The sequence below is a fragment of the Mesoplodon mirus genome (assembly GCF_964341445.2).
Source record: "Mesoplodon mirus genome assembly, chromosome: 2".
Classification (NCBI taxonomy): Eukaryota; Metazoa; Chordata; class Mammalia; order Artiodactyla; family Ziphiidae; genus Mesoplodon; species Mesoplodon mirus.
The window spans coordinates 118,337,588-118,358,145 of record NC_138977.1 but is presented as its reverse complement, the minus strand read 5'-3'; the positions used below and the strand labels follow the sequence as shown (position 1 = coordinate 118,358,145).

The 20,558-nt window shown below is 45.2% G+C and overlaps 2 protein-coding genes across 2 annotated transcripts in view; both read left to right on the top strand.

Moving 5' to 3' along the window:
- Positions 1-20,558, top strand: part of MAP3K21 (mitogen-activated protein kinase kinase kinase 21) — a 153,942-nt gene that overhangs the window by 120,905 nt on the left and 12,479 nt on the right. The gene's annotated exons all lie outside the window — the stretch shown is intronic.
- The window catches only part of KCNK1 (potassium two pore domain channel subfamily K member 1), a 52,955-nt gene continuing 34,761 nt past the window's right edge, over positions 2,365-20,558 (top strand). The window contains exon 1 of the mRNA XM_082638768.1: positions 2,365-2,790. Within this exon, the coding sequence (XP_082494894.1) occupies positions 2,436-2,790 (355 nt within the window). The 5' untranslated portion in view covers positions 2,365-2,435. The remainder of the gene's footprint in view (positions 2,791-20,558) is intronic.

Below are 20,558 nucleotides of genomic sequence, written 5' to 3'. Positions count from 1 at the left end.
GGGGCACGAACCCGTGTCCCCTGCATCGGCAGGCGGACTCTCAACCACTGCGCCACCAGGGAAGCCCTGGAGGTGATTTTTTGAAGCGGAGAGAAAAGAGCTAGCAGAGCAGCAGTATTCAAGTTATAAAAGAGTAGGGGACTGGCTGGGGAGGTCAAGATTCCTGGAGACTGAAGGGCTGGGAGTAGTGGCTTAAAGACTTCACCTTGAAAATAAGCAGGAGCTGTTTTCCTCAGGGTAACAGGAAAGGAAAGAAGTAGATTACTGATGAAGAGATTTTGAAGTGAAGAGAAGTAAAGGAGAGGGATGACTTCAATCCTCCGAGTAAAGCAGGAGGTAAGCTCATTTACTGAAAGTAAAAAAAAACCACTGATGAGGATGTTAAAAATTTCCATGAAAATTTCTAAATAAATGAACACAAAATGGTTTTCATTTGGTTGGGTTTGTTGTTTTTTTTTTTTTTTTTTTTTTGAATTTCTTAAAGTAGGCAGATAGGAATTGTACTAAATAATTGTACTAAAGAATTCAGTTTTGTTTATTTTTAATATTTCTCTGGATTACAAAAATAGGTCCACTGTAGGGAATTCCCTGGAAGTCCAGTGGTTAGGACTCTGTGCTTTCACTGCTGAGGTCACGGGTTAAATCCCTGGTCAGGGAACTAAGATCCCACAAGCTTCGCAGCACTGCACCGCCCCCCCAAAAGGTCCACTTTAGAAAATTTGAAAAATATAAAAATGTCAAAGAAATAAATGTCACCTATATACTCTACTATCATCCAAAGACAACTGTTAGGGGCTGGTTTGATTTGCAGTAGATCTGTTATGCAGATAGTTCTGTTTTACAATACAAAATGCAAATATTTTACATATTTGAGATTCTATACATAAGACCATATATACTCCATACATGAGATCATTTAGCTTCAGTAGTCTTTAAACACATCTTTAATATGGTAACCATGCTGTAGAGACCCCATAATTTATTTAATTTACAATATTTTATTGAAGTATAGTTGATTTACAATGTTGTGTTAGTTTCTGGTGTACAGCAAAGGGATTCAGTCATACATATATACATTCTTTTTCATATTCTTTCCATTATGGTTTATCACAGGATTCTGAATATGGTTCCCTGTGCTCTACAGTAGGACCTTGTTGTTTATCCATCCTATATATAATAGTTTGCATCTGCTAATCCCAAACTCTGAATCCATCCCTCCCTCACACCCCCTCCCGCTTGGCAACCACAAGTCTATTCTCTATGTCTGTGAATCTGTTTCATAGAAGAGTTCATTTGTGTCATATTTTAGATTCCACATAAAAATATCATCTGGTATTTGTCTTTATCTAACTGACTTCACTCAGTATGATAATCTCTAGGTCCATCCACGTTGCTGCAGATGGCATTATTTCATAATTTATTTAACCATTCCTCTATTTTGGAATAGTTAGATTGTTCCTGACTCTTCATTAGTTCGTATATAATATAGATATATTTTGTTTATGAACAGCCTTCTCTATAAATCTTTGTCTCCCTGATTATTTTTTCTTAGGACACATCACGGTGTCAGAGCACATAAACTCTTTCAAGGCTCTTGAAACCTGCCCTCAAATTGTCTTTGCAAAAAGGGTGCACCAACTAGACTCTGGCCCACAGCAAGGTCGTCCCCTTAAAAAGAAACGCCACTCGGGAAAGCTCAGTTGCTTCTGGTAGTTGATATATTGGGACCTTTCTTCACTCTTCACGTTCTAAAGAAGTAGAGTTCAGAAATGTGGGTTTTCCAAAACTCTGCCTTCCTCTTCAGGTTCCAGGTGCCTTCCAGCCCTGAGATTCCGGTCTTTTCACCATCATCACTGGCACCAGATTTCTCAACCCGCTCCGCCCAGTAAGAGAAGATGGAAAGTATTCCAGGGCTCTCTTTGTTGTAATAGTGGCTTTAAGAAGAAATAGGTGGGAAATGGTGTAGCTGGGACTGGGGTCTTGGAGCGGCAGCGAACAGCACAGAAGTGTGTATACACACACACACACACACACACACGCACACTCACGCACGCACGCAAGCACACACTACCTCTCACCCCGCCTGCCGGGCGCGCGGGCCGGCTGGGAGGGGGAACCCGGGCGGGGAGCTGGAGGCGCCGCGGGGCGGGGAGCTGGAGGCGCCGCGAGGCGGGCGGGGTCCGTGCGGCCCGGGGGGCGGAGTCAAGGGCGGGGGCTCCCCGGCCGCGCGCCCAGCACCCCGCGCAGCCTGCAAGTTTGCTCGGCGATCTCGGGCGACTCTCGGGCTACCTGAACCGGCCACCACGTCAGCGCCACATCATCTGGGTGTTTTCTATTTGCAAGGAAACAGGAAAAGAAGGGCGAAGAAGCTCTCCGGAGCGGGCGGGCGGCGGGCCGGTCTGCGGCGCGGGCCTCGCGGCCGGGCGGCGGAGAAGATGCTGCAGTCCCTGGCCGGCAGCTCGTGCGTGCGCCTGGTGGAGCGGCACCGCTCGGCCTGGTGCTTCGGCTTCCTGGTGCTCGGCTACCTGCTCTACCTGGTCTTCGGCGCCGTGGTCTTCTCGTCGGTGGAGCTGCCCTACGAGGACCTGCTGCGCCAGGAGCTGCGCAAGCTGAAGCGGCGCTTCCTGGAGGAGCACGAGTGCCTGTCCGAGCCGCAGCTCGAGCAGTTCCTGGGCCGGGTGCTGGAGGCCAGCAACTACGGCGTGTCGGTGCTCAGCAACGCCTCGGGCAACTGGAACTGGGACTTCACCTCCGCGCTCTTCTTCGCCAGCACCGTGCTCTCCACCACAGGTAGGAGGCCCGCCCCGCGACCCCGGCCCCGATCCCCGATCGGCCCCCTGATCCGCCTACCCCCCCCTTCCTCCTTCCATCCCCGGGCCCCTCCGGCTCTGATCACTGGGGACCGGCCCCGGGGCGCCGGAAGCCGGCGAGGTGGCCTCAGAGCGCGACTCGGGGGTGGCCGCCCGGAACTCTTAGATCGTGGTCCCTAACCCTTCGGCCTGGGCGGCTGCAGGGGTCCCTCGGGCTGCGGTTTTTAGTTCGCGACATCCTACACCGGACCGTCCGCTTGGAGTCGGTACCGTCCTGGCCAGCGCGCGGCGAGGCCGGGGCTGGTGGAAACTCTCCGGTGCTCCGAGGGCGCTCACCTCCCTCCCTGCCCCATCCCGTCCGGCCGAGGCTGCGGAACCGAAGGATAACGCGTTAAAGGGTCACCTTCCGGAGGGGGGGCCTCTCTTCGGATGATGCAGTGGTGTTTTCGGCTCTTTTCTATCGTGGGTGCCGTTTTAGGGTTAGCCGAGTGACATCGCTCTGCTCTTCGCAGGTGACCTCTGAGCGCATAGGCCGATCCGGTTTCTTTTCGGAGCGGGAGGAGGGATGAGGGAAGGGAGCATCCGATTGCCCGTGAACCGGCAAAATGGGGGCACCCTGATTCAGCATTTTTTTTCAACTTTCCGTGTGCGAGACCACCCTTCAACTCCTAAGCGCCACTTCGCTCGCACCGCTCACCCGGCAGGACGTTCACGGATGGAGGATGTCCTGGGGGCGGGAGGAGGCCGGGCCCACACCCCAAGGCGCCGAAACTGTGCCAGATTGGACGGAGCAGGCTAAGTTGTCCCAGCCGTGGCTAAGTGAGGCACGTATACACTTGAGGGGCAGGTGTTATCCATTGGGATCTGGACCCTGGCAAGTGGTCTCAGCATCGAGCGCGCCGTCCCGTCTCTATCCATGAGGTCAGTTCTTAGAACAGTCCATCTTGGCTTCCACAAGGTCACACGCTTCCTGGTTGCCGGTGTCGTCCTGGAACCTGGGCCTCGTGATTTCCCTGCCAGGACGTGCAGTACCCCATCCCCCCACCTTTACAGGTGAATCAACTTGTGTTTCTCGGATTCTGCCTTCTCCCCATCCCCTCTCGTCGCCTCCCAGGGTTTATTTCTTTATAATCCCCTTGGGTTAAACCCAGTTCTGCTAATTATTTGGTAATGAGTAATGATATACTATCCAGGTATCATGTAATACTGTGACTCAGAAGTGTGGGGTGAATTACTAAACTGACAGGAGTCTGCCCTGCAATAAACACAAGTAGAATTCTACTTTGTATTGTGATGTTTTCTAAAAGTAGCCTTAAGACAGACCTGTTATCTTACTTTTTAACTTTTCCAACGCTGCTCTTCCGTTTTTTTTCTCCCGACCAGTCCAGCTTTCAGTGTCTTTACCTCACTCTGTTCCTTAGATCCTTTAGAACTCACCTTGTCTTTCCTTTGGAGTATGTTTGTGCTAAATCGGCAATCATTTCTTCTCTGCAGAAGTAAGTGGTTTCACTGAGCTGCAGAAGGTCTACAACTAGGTCACAATGTTGGGTAAATATTATGGAGAATGATGATAAGTTTTAGTACTTTCTAAATAACGGTACTTCAAAGATGGAACAGGAGTAAGAACAGTATTATGAGGAAAAGAACAGATTTGCTGCTCCTGGGTGGGGTTTTCCATCACTGACGCAGCTCTTGTATAATTTCAACATCAGATGCACCTAATTAAATGTCAAAAATACTAGTTTACATCTTGAACAGACAATTCTTTCCCAGATTCCCTCCCTCCCTTTTTGCAACTAGGAAAATCTGCAGTTCTTGTTAAAAAAAAAAAAAAGGTGGGGAAAGATGTCTTATTATTGGTATTCGGCTTGCATTGTAGTTTCTAACAAAGTGTGTATTCAGGCAAAACAAGAGTTCATTTAGGAAATCAGTGCAAGGGGGCACTTAAGGATAAACTAGATGAAAAACATTTGCTTCTTGGTGTGTAAAATTAGCAAATCAGTGAATTCTTGTCATTGATAGAATAAAATTTATTAATTCAAGTAGAATGTTAATAAAAATGTAGAATTTTATTCTAAATCATAGATACTCTTTTCTCGGTTTTATATTGACCCATCCTGTGACATGTTTGATGTTCCATGTGTTACTGGTTTTGTGGCAGAGGATCAGGTAATTTTTAGGGTCAAACTAGTGTACTTCATTGCTAGAAAAATATTTTCTGGAAAAGTACCAGGCAACTCAAATGAATTGGAATCGTGGTTTATGCTTCTCTTCAGGTAGATATTAGACACACTGTAATTTTTTTTTTCTTTTTGAATTTTGTTTATTTTCGTATACAGCAGGTTCTTATTAGTTATCTATTTTATACATATTAGTGTATATATGTCAACCCCAATCTCCCAATTCATCACCCCCCCCGCCCCCCGCCAGCTGTAATTTTTAAAAAACTCTTCTACCACGGATGATGGCCACTCACTGAGATAATTGTCACCCTGTTAATCAGTGCAGTCAACCCTTGGCTTGGCCAGAATGGTAACAATGGGCTTTACAAAGTTGCGGTTCTTGGTAGTCATCATCATAACACAGGAACACGAACTCACTGATGGCAGAATCTTCTCCCAGAAAGTACAAGCTTCCATTTCTGGAAAGAACTGGGTAAAGTCTTCCTTCATGGTCTGTTTGGAAGAAGCCTTAAGTTGGTAATTCAGCAATGTTCTCTTCATTCTTTGCTCTGCCAAGGACTCTGAATTATTTCCAGCGAATAATTGAACATCTCTTTACTTCTTGATTATAAAAAGATCTACAGCAACATCTACGTGGAAATCGTGAGCATGGAAGAAATTGCAGTCCACTTTTACCTTTTCAGAGGGCAGGGCTGTATAAAAATAAAATGAGGTTATTATACATGTGGGTATTTCCCACATAACTTTTATACTGTGATTTTTTTTCAAGGATTAAAGAAATAATATCTAGGTGCCACTTGGAGAGTAAGAAATAATTTTTATTAAATTTGTCTTCAGTAGCCATATAAAATGGTGAGCAATCTCATTCATTCTTAAGAACAGTTTGTCCAAAAACGGGTATGAATTTCATGTACAATATTCTGAGCAAAAGCCAAATACAAAAACGTATTAGTCTGTAATTCCATTTATGTGATGTTCTAGAATAAACAAAATTAACATCTAGTGAAATATATAGTGGAAGAGAGGTAAGGACTAGGGGATAATTCTGAATGAGGAATGAGCACAAAAGTAATTTCTGGGGTGATGGAAGTAATCTGCTTACTGATAGGACTGTAGTTGACACTGGTGTATGAATTTATCCAAATACATTGAATTTTTTTTTTTTTTTTTTTTTTTTTGCGGTACGCGGGCCTCTCACTGTTGTGGCCTCTCCCGTTGCGGAGCACAGGCTCCGGACGCACAGGCTCCAGACGCGCAGGCTCAGCGGCCATGGCTCACAGGCCCAGCCGCTCCGCGGCATGTGGGATCTTCCCGGACCGGGGCACGAACCTGCGTCCCCTGCATCGGCAGGCGGACTCTCAACCACTGCGCCACCAGGGAAGCCCTACATTGAATTTTGAACTTTGGATTTGTACATTTGACCATGCGTAAATTTTACCTAAAATAAGGGAACCATAAACAACAACAATATATGTATAAACATGATTACTACAGACATCTAGAGGGTAGTTACTAATAAAATGGCAGGACGGAGTGTAATTCTGGAGGGTCTCATATGTGTCTTCTCAGTTACTAGTGTGTTACATTTTGTAATTTAGATGGTGTTTAGATAGTTGTCTTTATAATAATTTTTAAATATACAAATATGTTTGATATACTATTCTGTACGTAAATTTCAGTACTTAACACAAGGTTAAAAGTTTATACGGAGTGAAAAGGTTTTGCTGATAGCTATGCTAATTTTTGAAAAAGAAGAACCAAGGGGTATGTTCAACCCAGGCTCCTGATTTGTCCCTCCCCCCAATGTCTCCCCTTTGGTAGCCATGGGTTTGTTTTCAGGATCTGTGAGTCTGTTTCTGTTTTGTAGATAAGTTCATTTGTATCGTTTTTTAAATGGGATTCCACATATGAGTGATACCGAGTGATGTTTGTCTTTGTCTGACTTGCTTCACATAGTATGAGGATCTCCAGGTCCATCCATGTTGCTGCAAATGGCAAGATCTGCTGCTTTTTTATGGCCAACTAATATTCCATTTGTAAGCAAGACTTAAACACAGACTTAGAACTGTAAAACTCCTCAAAAAACATAAGGAAAACTTATTGGACGTTGGTCGTGGCAATATTTTTTGGATTTCACATGAAAATCACAGGTAGCAAAGCCCAAAATACAAAAGTGGGACTTCATCAAACTCAAAAGCTTCTACACAAAGGAAATAATCAACAAAATGAAATGGCATATATTCTTTTTATCAGGGTGAAATCCTCTTCTATTAAGTGTTTATTGAGCATTTTTACTATGAAAGAGTTTTGCTTGTTGACAAATGCTTTTTCTCTAATGACATAATTTTGTGATTTTTAACTTTCTATCTTTAATATGCTATAATATATTATTTAATTATATTAATTAAACTAATTTTGTATTTCTGGGATTAATAATAAAAAAAAGAACAGTTTGTCATGTCAGTTTACTACATATTTGCTTCAGTATTCATCCCCCTAAGCAAGGCTCTATCATGATGGTGGATGGGGAAAATATACAGTTTTTGTATGTATATGTGATTAAAGCTGCCACGACCTTTGCTGCTTTATGAGTATGGGGTCCACATGATTGCTCAGTCCCCGTTTCCGTCATTTGTAGGCATGCTGCCTTGTCCCTCTTTATGAAGAGCTGTTTTAAGACTCTTATTTAAAGGGCTCAGAAAAGGAAGTTAATTTGGCTTGTTTTCTAATGGCCTTTGTTTTAGTCAGGTCGGCAGCATTGGCAGTTTTCAAAAAAAAGAAGGTGGGAAAAGGTAATGGGAGGTGCCTGATGGATCCTTAGTTTTCAGATTATTTTCAGAAGGAGAAGTGTATTTTCACCAACAACAGATATTTATTGAGCTCTTAGAATAGAATGGGGGTGGGTGAACTATGGCTTCAGGGTCAAATCTGACCCACCACCTATTTTTGTGTGTCCCAAGCTAAGAATGGTTTTTATATCTTCAAGTAGCTGAAAAAAAGTCAAAAGGAAAACAGTACTTCCTGACACATTAAAGTTTTTTGGAAATCACATTTCAGCATCCATGAATGAATTTTATTGCTGTACAGCCACACACCCATTTGCTCCTGTGTTATGGTTGCTTTCCATGTCCAGTGGCAGAGCCGAGAGTTGTGACAGAAACTAGAGGCCCATGTGCCCTAAAACATTAACTGTCTGGCCTTTTGTAGAAAAAGTTTGCCAACCCCTCCTTAAAATGATGCTTGGAAGGAACTCTAAGTCAGAGAGAGGAGTTCTAAGTGCCTTACTTCCTTTTGGAAAACTTTCTAGAAGACAGTTTAGCTCCTCAGGTTTCTTTGTGCTGTTTTTTTAAGTGGTTTGCAACATTTAAATTATGCACTGCCACCCATAGTCTCTTCCGGAACAAAGGATTGTTTATTATAGGATGTGTCACTAGTTTTTGGTCAAATCTGTGACACACTGCTTTTTTTCTTTCTTTTTTTTTTTTTATGGTGACAGAGCTACACTTCATGTTGGGATTACCTTATCTAAAATGTGTGGTAAATACTATATTATATCTGGAGCAGAAATGACAACAAGGAAGGAAATTCCACCAGAAGCAAACAAGCAAACTCTATCAGCCAGAAGAGAGATCTGACATCCCACGTGCAGAAGTTTGCACTGTTTATTCACAGGAGAGCCTTTGGTCTTGATTTTGAGCCTTTACATTTAATTCTAACAAATTCAACGATCTGGTTTTCAAGCCCCTAAAAAATGAAAAAAGGAAAGGCACAGCTCCAGCCAAACATAAGAGAAAGGTCATGAAAAGACACATACCTTAAAAACCAGGGAAATAAAATGATACTGTGTGCCAGGCAGTATTTCCATATATTACCTTCTGTGTATTGCCAGGAAGTGATGAGGTGTAGGTGTCATTATCCTCACTTTACAGAGGCTGGGACGGAAGTTTTGCTCGAATGACTTCTCTAGGTCACAGAGCTAGAAGTGACTGGCCTTGATTTAAATCCAGACGTGTCTGAATTAAGAACTTGAGTTTTACCTAGTGTCTGGGCATAGGGGGTTGTTTTGGGATGACTCCTGTCCCCCAGATTCAGATGTTGAAGTCCTCACCCCAGTACTTCAACATGTGACTATATACTTGGAGGTGTAGGACCTTTGAAGAGGTGATTAAGTTAAAATGAAGACCCAGTGAGAAGGTGGCCATCTGCAAGCCAAGGAGAGAGGCCTCGGAAGAAACCAACCCTGCAGACGCCTTGATCTTGGACTTCCAGCCTCCAGAACTGGGAGAAAATAAATTTCTTTGTTCAAGTCACCCAGTCACTTTGTAATGGCAGCCCCAGCAAACTAATACAGAATTACTCAGGTAATTATTTTTTAGTTGTACAAATAACCCCTCCACCCCTACCAAAAGAATATAGGAGCACAAACATAATTTTTAAGGTCTTTACTGTTGCAGCCAACAATTTCATTTGCCTGGGTTGGATTGGACATCCTTGTTTTAGAACACAGTCTAGTAATTGATATAATTGAAATATATTGAATTGATAATTGAAATACTGAGAACAATCCTTCAACATTCTTCTGTTTAAGAAAACACAGATGTGTATGATAAATTCTAGAAACATTTCCATCCAATAATGATCAAAGAGTAGATATTAGTGTTTAATGTGTAAACCCATATCTGTCTATAGAACATCAGTTCTTTAGTATTTTGAAAGTTTTTTTTTTTTCAAGACTATAAATATGCTGTTATCTGTGCCTGTTTTATGGCACCTGGGACATACTGTACTGTTACAAATGAATGTATCTTGAAAGAAAATATGTGTTGCTTTTGTGATATAACTGTAAGTCTTGTCAAGAATACAATCTCCGATTATCCCAGTAGCCTAGGAGGAAGTCTGGTGCCTTTCAGGACAAGTAGTTTTATGGCACTGCTGGTCGTTGGGGCAGGGCACCAACGTGGAGGAGGGGAGTGCTGGAAGTTTGGAGCAAGTGGAATTGCTAATGCTCAACCGTTTTAACCCATACCAATGTCCAACTCACGTGGGTCAACTTACTACAAGCTGGCTTCAGGCACAGAGACGGTGTCTACACCGTACACTCTCCTTGGTGTAGTTAGAGTGCCCTGTGCTAGAGTTTATTCTTAAGAGATATCATCATTCGATCCCAACTGTGGCCAAATCTGTGAAAGACTGAGATGCTTTGCTTCTCCGTTGACTGGTGTGTGATCATACCACCTCTTACTGGCACGAGACAAAGGCTGTCTCTCTATCGAAAAGTGGGCAACTTCGGAGACGTCGTCTTCACCACCATGATGTTTCTTTCTCTCTCCTTCACTCAGTTGGTGCTCTGACTTTCTTTGTTCCTTCTGGGTAGATTCCTTGTCCTCAGAGTTTGTGGCCACTCTCTGTCGGGGCAGGGCTGTGCCCCTGACCTGAGGTCAGAATGAAGAAAGTGGGGTGGGGAGTTGCCGGCTTTCATATTCCACACTTTCAACAAATAAAAACTATATTCTGTAGTTTTCAAGGAATATGCCATACTTTTGCTTGACTCTCATGGGTTTCTCTGCTCTTTTCCAATAAGTTTCTTTGTTTTGATTGTTCGTTTTAAATCTGGATGATGGAGGTGTAATTTTGTACGGGAAAATATATCCTTTTTAAGTATACAGCTGTATGAATTTTCCCACCAACATCATCAAGATAAAGAATACATCCATCACCCTACAAAGTTTCTTCATGCTCTTTTCTTGTCACTTTCTTCTACCCAAAGTCAGAAACTGACGACTACTTTGCTGTAGCTTTTCTAGAATGTCATATAAATGAAATGATATGGTATGCAAAAAAAAAAAAAAAAAAAGAAGGGGGGTTGGAGGTATAGAGGGGCTGTATCTGAAAGGTCTGTGTGATTCTCTCCCTGAGCATGAATCAGACCAGCAGGGCTTGTCTGTTATTTTCTAGCCGTGTTCATGTTTCTCCTCTTGAACTGGTAAAACAGAATCAATTCTTATATTAAAGAGATTAATTGGGTTATGTTAGACATGGGCAGTGTTGGTTTTTTTTTTGCGGTACACGGACCTCTTACTGTTGTGGCCTCTCCCGTTGCAGAGCACAGGCTCTGGATACGCAGGCTCAACGGCCATGGCTCACAGGCCCAGCCGCTGCACGGCATGTGGGATCTTCCCGGACTGGGGCACGAACCCGTGTCCCCTGCATCGGCAGGCAGACTCTCAACCACTGTGCCACCAGGGAAGCCCATGGGCAGTGTTTTTTAGTTGGCTCCCATATGCTCAATCCCAGATCAGAGTCTAACTGTTTGCATTGGCTACTCGGGCTCAGGTCGACTTGCTCTGTGAAATCAAAGCCTGCCCTCTGAAGCCTGGGTGGATCGATAACCTGGTGATGAGCTTTAGGCAGAAAGCTCCCGGGGAACTCAGAGACCCAGTTCATGCAGCGTCAGTATAACCCTGGCTAATGGGTGCAGAGCAGAGACAGCAAAAGCACACAGAATAAAAAATGGTAGTTTTCATTTGCCTTGAATGTGGTCCACAGATTGCACGTGAGAATAAGAGTTGGAGGCCCTTGTTACTGCTTTGGTGGCACCGTGACCCGAGTTAAACTGTTTAATCAAGTCGATGCCTCAGTCCCCTTTCCACTCAGCTTTATGGAAGCCTCCTGCGGTTTATTCAGACCCTGGTTTTCATTGTTTGGTCTGCAGCACAGTCTGATCAGTGAGCCTTCTGCCTGATGGCTCCCATAACGCCTTGTGTACCACCTTATGTTGGAATAGTCCATTCTTCTGTTACAGCACTTACCACCTTGTACTGACATCATTTTTTTTCCTATATGACCTCTCCCAAGAGCGGCCCTGAGGATGAGCACATTCTCAGCCTCCCTTCCCATCCCCAGAACTCAGTAGGTCCTCGTTAAGTGCAATGTAAGGCACATTTCTTCACACTTGGGAATCTGTTTCCTCTTCTGGAAAATGAGGAAGGTTCTAAAGATGTTCTTCATTTTCAAGAGACCTTAGATATAATTCCATTGCCTTGATGAAGAAACAGAGGCCCAAACTGCTTTAATAACTTTTGAAGTTATTCATATTGTCAACTGAAAAATTTTGCACAACCTAAAAGTTGAGAATTTTGTTTTATTCGGCGGACATTCTGAGGACTTCAAGCTTGGGACACAGCATCTGAGGGACATAACTCTGAGGGACGGCTCTGAAGAGGCATAGGGGGAGCCAGGATATAGAGGAGTTTTTGCAACAGAGACCAGGTAGTCAGAATATCAAGAGATTACTGTTAATTAAGGAAAACCGGACCTCTCAAGTTAAGGAATTTAGTGCTTTTCTATGTAGGGGAAGATGCAAAGTCGGGGCTCACTGAATTCATTCCTTTGATATGTACTTCAGCTATCTGAGGCCAGTGTCCTGTGCTTCTCATCCTGAGTCTCAGGATGCACGATCAGGTGGCTGTAATGTGAAGGCTTGATGGCTGCAACATTGTTTACTGATATATAGCAGGGAATATTTTTTATTCACAGTATAAAAGCAGTTGTAGCTGAGTGCCTCATGTCTACTCAGTGCCCTGTGAAGGGTCCTAGGTGATCTAAAGGAAGGACGAAGGGATTCTTAAGCCAGTGTTTATTGGGCCCTTGGGGATCTTGCCTTCCTGGATGTGTCCATCTAGGAGGGGGAGAGATGCAGGAAACAAGATAACTGTTAAATGCATAGTACGTACCATGCGGATAAATCTCCTAAGGAGAAACATCCTGCAGCAAAGGGAACCAAGGAGCTAGGGAGCATGTATTAGTGTGTGCTCGGGGCAGGGTGGGGTCCAGGACGGTGGTCTTTGATGAGGAAGCCAAAAGAGGCCTTCCTGAGGAGATGGCGTTTGAGTAAAGAGCTGAAGGAGGTGGGAGGCCATTATACAGCCATCTGGGGAACTGTGTTCCAGGACTGGGTCCCCATACTGGGGGGGCAGCTGGAAAGCCACTGTGGCTGGATCCCAGTGAGAGGGGGAGTGATGGGGCCCGTGGTGGAGGATGTCATAGGCCACTGCAGAGCATCTGGCTGTTCTCTGAGCAAGGTGGAGAGTACTGGGAGATTTTTAGTAAAGGGCGGTGGAAATAGGTGGTGAGAGTGGTCAGATTTCAGTTATGTATTGATGTTAGAACCAACAGGGTTTGCTGATGGATTGGATGTGACTTGTGAGACAAAGTGGTCAAGAGGGACTCCCCCTAGGTTTTTGGTCAGAGCCCCTGGCCGTGTGGAGACGGAGGGAAAGCTGGGGAAGGATCGGGTGTTGGGTGGAGCTCAGATGTGGGCCTGCTGAACTTGAGATTCCTACTGGGTGTCCAGGGGTCTCCACAAAGCATACACTCACCCCAGTGTGGTGGCCTGGGGAGACTGTAACTGCTTCCATTTGTTCAGCAGGCCTTGATTTCAGGTAACATCACATGCATCATTTATCTGACTGCAGAGGTTAAAGGCTTTTGAGGGGTGATATCTGAACATGTCCTTGAAGGAGAAAGAGAGTGTCCTTAAATAGAAAAGAGGGAAAGGTACTCAGATTGAAAATGTGAATTCTCTGGGCTGAGTTGCCCTTTGATGAATGCATTTAACCATAGTTTAGACTCTGTGCTTCAAGCTCCAAGCTAAGAAAGAGCACCTAAACTGTCATATTGTTTTCTACTTTAGTATTATGTAAGGCTGTGTGGGAAACTGGGGGAAAAAGGGCAGAAGGGTTTGCTTCCTATTTTCTTAAGTTTAACAATCGTATATTTAGCATTTGATATAGTTCAATGTAAATTTTACGTTATATTTTGTTCAAAGAAAAACAATAAATAAATATCTTTGGTATATTTTTTTTAGGAGCAGCTAACATTAAAGTTACCAAGGAATCAATCTAGGTCGCTTCTATAGGAAGTAAATAAGAAAAACATGAGTTTTTTGTTTTTCCCACAAGAGATCTAGACATTTTCAGAGTCTGTCAGTTTCAAATAAACACATTTACAGTTTGTAACAAATGGGAAGATTATCATGTGACTCAGAAAACCACCTGAGTAATTTTCATTTCTTCAGAGTATTTTGTTTTTTTAAGTTTGCCAAATTACCACTTGAAATGATCCCATTTGTATAGCTCCCTGCTCATGGCCGACAATGGTCTAAGCATCCTCTTCTTTTTCTCAAATGTTGTTTTTTTGATGTCGCCTCCGCTTGTGTGTAACAGGAAGGAAAGCAGAATGTTTGAAACTAGAATTAAAAGGTTAAAACTTTCTTGTAACTAAAATTCTTCAAATGTTTGAACACCAGTTGCCAAGGCACTCAATTATTTAAAGACTGGTGTTAGGTGGATTAAGTTAATTAAAGCAGCCGGAGAGGCTGTTCCGCAGCTGCCTGGGTGTCAGATGCCCCACTGAGAAGTTCTGAGTGGGGAGAGAAGCCTCCACATCATGACCTACCTGCCACCAGTGCTGTGACTTGAGCCATGGCAGCAAAACAGCCACTGGCCAGTGATGCAGATGCAGTGCCCAGCGCGGGGAGCGGATCCCCAGTCTCACCCCCGCCAAGGGGACCAGCAATCTTCCACCTTGTGCGCCCCACCTCCCCGGATGCATCTTATATTTAAAGATGGAAAGGACAAACTGAAATTGACAGCGACAGCGACAAAAATGCAAACTTCTGTTAGTAGTTTATGGAACACGATCTAAGCCTGAATTCGTTCTCCTAGCAGCTCTGGCTGAACATCTACTATTTTAAAAGGTCATCCGAAGGAGGCTAAAAAGGCATGTTTGCCACCTGTATTTCCTCTCTCACTTAACGCACAACTGCATTTTGTGTGTTGATCGGTGCTGGTCATCTCCCGCCCTGGCAGGGCTGTGTCACTACCCAGGGCTGGTGGGGGAGCGTGTGTCCCAGGGATTTCTCCTGCCATCCTGGTATGGCCCTCTGCAGTGTCCACACGGCCAGCCAAGAGCAAGGGCACCCCCAGGCAGTGTGCCTCCTAACTGCGGGCAGGGCTGGCTTTCTCTCACCAGCCCGAGGACTGGAGCTGTGGAGTGCGATTGTCCTTAGGGATATCAGACTGAATTAATATGACAAAGTACAGTGTGATGAGTGAAAAGCGACAATCACGAATTATTTTTAGGATGAAGTTTTACTTTCAGATGTACTGATTGACTAGACCTAGGCTTAAGTCAGTGTTACTAAAAGTGTTCTTTGGGGAACTTTAAAGAGTAAGCCTAGGGGCCTGAGTGAAAGGCGGTGGGATGGGAGGCGTGAAAGGCTTGATCTGAGGACCAGAACGGGTCCTCGTTGGCAGGAATCCATTGATAATCTCTCTAGAGGTCAGTTGTTTCCTCTGTGCAATGAAAGGGCTAAGATCCTCCGCTACCTCTGAAGTTCTATGGTCCTAGGTCTTGGGAGTGTTTACTGAATACTTATCTAGTCTGTGCCCAACCTGAGGGGCCACATCAAAAGGCTGAAAGAGATAACCACTGATTTCAAAAAGCCTACAGTCCAGGGACTTCCCAGGTGGGACAGTGGTTAAGAGTCCACCATCTAGGACTTCCCTGTTGGCACAATGGTTAGGAATCCGCCTGCTAATGCAGGGGACGCGGGTTCGAGCCCTGGCCCGGGAAGATCCCACATGCCGTGGAGCAACTAAGCCCGTGCGCCACAACTACTGGGCCTGCGAGCCACAACTACTGAAGCTCACGTGCCTAGAGCCCGTGCTCCACAACAAGAGAAGCCACCGCGATGAGAAGCCCGTGCACCGCAATGAACAGTAGCCCCCACTCGCCACACCTAGAGAAAGCCTGCACGCAGCAACGAAGACCCAACACAGCCAAAAATAAAGAAATTTATTAAAAAAAAAAAAAAAGAATCCACTGTCTAATTCAGGGGATGCCGTTTTGATCCCTGGTCAGGGAACTAAGATCCCACATGCTGAGGGGCAGCTAAGCCTTTGCGCCAAAACTAGAGAGTTAACGTGCCGCAACTACTGAGCCCACGTGCTCTGGAGCCTGATCGCCACAACCAGAGAAGCCCACGTGCTTCAATGAAGACCCAGCACAGCCAAAAAAAAAAAAAAAAAGAAGGCTGCAGTCCAGCTGCGGAGGGTAAACTAATACATAAACAGCCGTATGGGGTATAGATAAGATACCTAAGTGCTGAATTGTGTGAGGCCCTGGGGGCAGCTGTAGGATTTTGCAGGGGAGACCAGGGTGGGCTGAGGTGCTCAGAGAAGCCTCACGTGTGCTCAGCACTGATACCCAAAGAGGAGTCGAGCCTGGCCTTCGAGAGAGCATGGGATGCCAGCCTCACCCAGCCCAGAGCCACCTGTGGGTGAGCCGCTGAAGAGACATACATGTGGAGGCGAGGGCCTCAAATGTGGGAAGCGGAGTTTGCACGTGACTCTGTGGGTAACAGGTTGCCACTGCCGGTTCCTGAGTCTGCGCTATGATGAACAGTCCGGCCTGCAGACTGGCTTAAGAGGAGGGAAGCTAAAGGTAGGGACCATAGCTCTGAGGCTTTTGCAGTCATTCAGACACAGGTAGCTTGCACTGAAGAAGAGACAGAAGTGCCCAAAGGACCACCAGAGTATGGAGAGTTGCAGGACGGGGTGGGGAAGGGCCCCAGGAAGAGCTCACACAGAGCTCATAAGTGGACATAAATGGGGACTCCTAGGCCCTGGGGCGGTGGGATAAGGGAGATCACCGTGGCCTGGCATACCGAGCACGTCACAGCCCACACGCCCATGAGATTAACGTGGATCACCATGTTACTCTTGTTGATCAAGTTCTTGCCGGGTGTGCATGTGGCCGGAAACAACCCCAGGCCTGTGCTCCTTCACCTCCTCACCCGTTTGTGGGTTGCCCAGACCCCAGACTTTGGTGTGTTTCTGGGGACACAGGGAGGCTATGGCGAGCTGTGTTCCTCCCCGCAAGTTCTCGTGGCTTCAGCCACAGGATGATGAATAAGCTCTCCAGGCTGTGGCAATCAATGTTTCTCGTGGTTAGTATGTCATTTAGTTACAAAGGAGCATTTCTTTTTTTTTTTTTCCGGTACGCGGGCCTCTCCTGTTGCGGAGCACAGGCTCCAGACACGCAGGCTCAGCGGCCATGGCTCACGGGCCCAGCTGCTCTGCGGCATGTGGGATCCTCCCAGACTGGGGCACGAACCCGTGTCCCCTGCATCAGCAGGCGGATTCTAAACCACTGCACCACCAGGGAAGCCCACAAAGAAGCATTTCTAAATAGTGTTGAAAAATTCAAAGTTGGTAGAATAGCCGTTCCCCAGATCATGTGTATACTTCTACTTGGCTCTAAGTTAGTTCTCTTTGGACAGACTAAAATCTCAACTTCAGCCCCGTTCCTGAGTGACCAAGCTCTTGACTTTAAAAGAAACACGCATATTATACATGCAGTTCTTTGCATTTCATAATCATTCAAGAGGATTCCCTAGTGCGCAGACTCAGCATAAGGATGTCTGGCTTCACTTTAATCTCCTAGTCTTCATTTTTGCTTCAAGGACAGCCAGTATTACAAGTCCTTTCTTCACAAGGAAGCTGGGATGGCAGAACAGCTGTATGAAAACTCATAAATGCTTTGAGGCAAAGACACCCGTTAGTACACGTCTTTAAATTCACGGTCTTATTCTGTTTTCTTCCTCATCAGATGTGACTTTTATTTTTAACCACACACGTGATCACACTAGCAAAGTCTTTTCCTTCTTGCTACCTCATTGGAAAGCCATGAACTCAAGAAGTGTGTTCCGTGTTGAACCCACATGTGCACAGTTGTTTTTGTAGCCAAGGTATTTCCACAGCTCCTGGGCAAGTCTGAGAGAGATTCCCATATGTGGAAATGTTGAAAAGCAAAGCAAAGTTGATCAGGTTTTTAATTCTCTTAAAAATCTGCCTAAGGGACTTCCTTGGTGGCTCAGTGGTTAAGAATCCACCATCTAGGATTTCCCTGGTAGCACAGTGGTTAGGAATCCGCCTGCCAATGCAGGGGACGTGGGTTCAAGCCCTGGTCCGGGAAGATCCCCCATGCCACGGAGCAACTAAGCCCATGAGCCACAACTACTGAAGCCCGCGCGCCTAGAGCCCGTGCTCCACAACAAGAGAAGCCACCGCAATGAGAAGCCCACACGCTGCAACGAAGACCCAATGCAGCGAAAAATAAATAAATAAAATAAACAAAAATCTGCCCAAACAAACTTATGGTTGCCAAGGGGGAAAGGGGTCAGGGGAGGGATAAATTGGGAGATTGGGATTGACATATTCACACTACTATATATAAAATAGATAACTAATAAGGACCTACCGTATAGCACAGGGAACTCTACTCAATATTCTGTAATGACCTATATGGGAAAAGAATCTAAAGAAGAGTTGGATATATGTCTGTATAACTGATCTACTTTGCTGTACACCTGAAACACAATGTTGTAAATCAACTATACTCCAATAAAAAATAATTTTAAAAAAAGAATCTGCCATCTAACCTCTGAGAATCCACCCTGGTGAATTTCAGCGTTAGACCCTACCCCTACCCCAAGTCTCCTTGGTCAGATGTACTCTCAGGGCAGTAAGAGCCCCGCAGAAAAGTGATACAGAGCTTCCCTAAAGCAGGTGAGAGGCAGGGCTCGGGCATTTCCAAAAGACTAAATTAGAATAGGTTAAATGTTATTCTTACAATAATGTCACCCTTACTTCCATTCTAATAAGCTTTCTTGAATAGGAAAAAAAAAATGCATTACCTCTGGCCGGGAGAATTTTGCAACATCCACGGTCTGTTTTATTTCTACCAGTGTTGGGAATTCGTAATTCTAAAAGGCGTGATGGTTACTGATTATCATAGTGTTTCCTTCCCTTTCCGACCAACCGCATACCACACCAGGGTATATGCCCACAAGAGCGTGTCACACGCTGGCTAGCTGATGTCTGTTTAGCTATTGGGTGTAAGAGGAGGAGAATCATTGCTCGAAGACACAAAGTTTAATTAGGCCCACCTCATTATGTTTCTCCTTAATGCGTAGGGTTTTAAGCCCAACAGTTATCAGCTCAAAAGCAGAAAAAAATTAGCCTGTGTCCTGGTACGTTGAAGAGAGTATGCAGCGCGTTAACTCAGCATGAATTTAATTGAATTCCTCCTTGCTCATATACATGATGGTTTTGAAAGCCACTCTCCCTTCTACCTAAAAGTGCACTAAAGCCACTCAATTTCATCTGCCCACTTCGCATGTTTTAAAAGGTGTGTGCATGCAGGAACCCAGTGAGATGATTCCTTTGCTTCTGAGTTTTTCCAGCCTCCCCTTTTTTCCCCTCACGTGTGCAATGAGGCTAGGCTAGAATCTTAGCGATATGTTCCCAAAGAAGCATCCTCACACTTCTCACACAGTGGGGTCGTTCCTGTGTGTGCTCTTGTTAAAGGCCGATGGGTTCAGCCTTTTCCCCAGCAGGTAACTCTCCATTTCTCGTTAAATGCAGAGGTAGAGAGAGTGTGTCATCCAGAAGCTTTAGTGACTGAGCCTGTCTTCTGGTTCGATCCGCTCTGATGCGGGCAGAGCCCTGTCCTAGTCCCTGGAGAGGGATCATAGCTCAACCTGACCCTGGACCTGAAAACCAACTCTAACCTCCAGCCCCACAAACCAGACAGTGTCTGCCCAAGATGCCATGACCCTAGTACCCTGGTTCTGTCAATACATGTGTGCTGCTGTGCTCGTTGGAAGAGGAAAGCATAGCTTTGTGACCTAAGTGGGAGCGGGACGTTTGCTGACGGGCTCAGCAGCAGTTAATATGTGCTCTGTCTGCTTACTTCGGGCAATGTTCTCTTCATTCCCCTCAAGCCTGCTGCCAAAGTTAATAATTCCTCTCATGTTATGTTCTGCATGAATTCACTTTTACGTGGACATGCTTGCCCTGTTTCCTACATTTTTTCCCTAAAAATTTCAGCTCTAACTTGAAGCTAATAAGTTGTGACATGCAAACCACCTGATTATATCAAAGAGAATGTTTTATTAGTACTATTGACCAGGTAGGATGAGAAGGTCAATTCATGGACGAGAAGCCTCAAGGGTCCATTTTTTTCATAATCTTACAATACTGGAGCTCATCCTTTTTTTAACTTGCCTGCAGTCCCTGTCGAGATCCAGTGGAGACATTGCTGCAGGCTCTCCTGGCAATGATTTGTCCTCTGTTTGCTGCTTAGACTTCACAAGGGGATCTGGTTCAGTGGTTCCGGTAATTACTACTGCTTGCTGACCACAGACTGCAGGCCACGTGCAGGATGTGGTTTCTTTGTCTTGCACTTAGTTGGGTGCTTCTGCTGTCTACATACTAATCTTGGTGGTGTTGGTCACCCTTTCTGATTATCCTGGGTTTTTATCTCTTCCCAGAAGCAATTCACTGTTGCAGTGTCCTGACCTGCCAACTTCTTTCTTTGTCCTCCAGTTTTTCTTCCGTGTCAGGTTCCTTTGCAGTTCAGCTCTCAGAACTTAGCTTCTGGAAGCTTCTCATCTTTTAAACAGCCTTTGCCTTTGAAGATATGAGCTGAGTGGCCATAT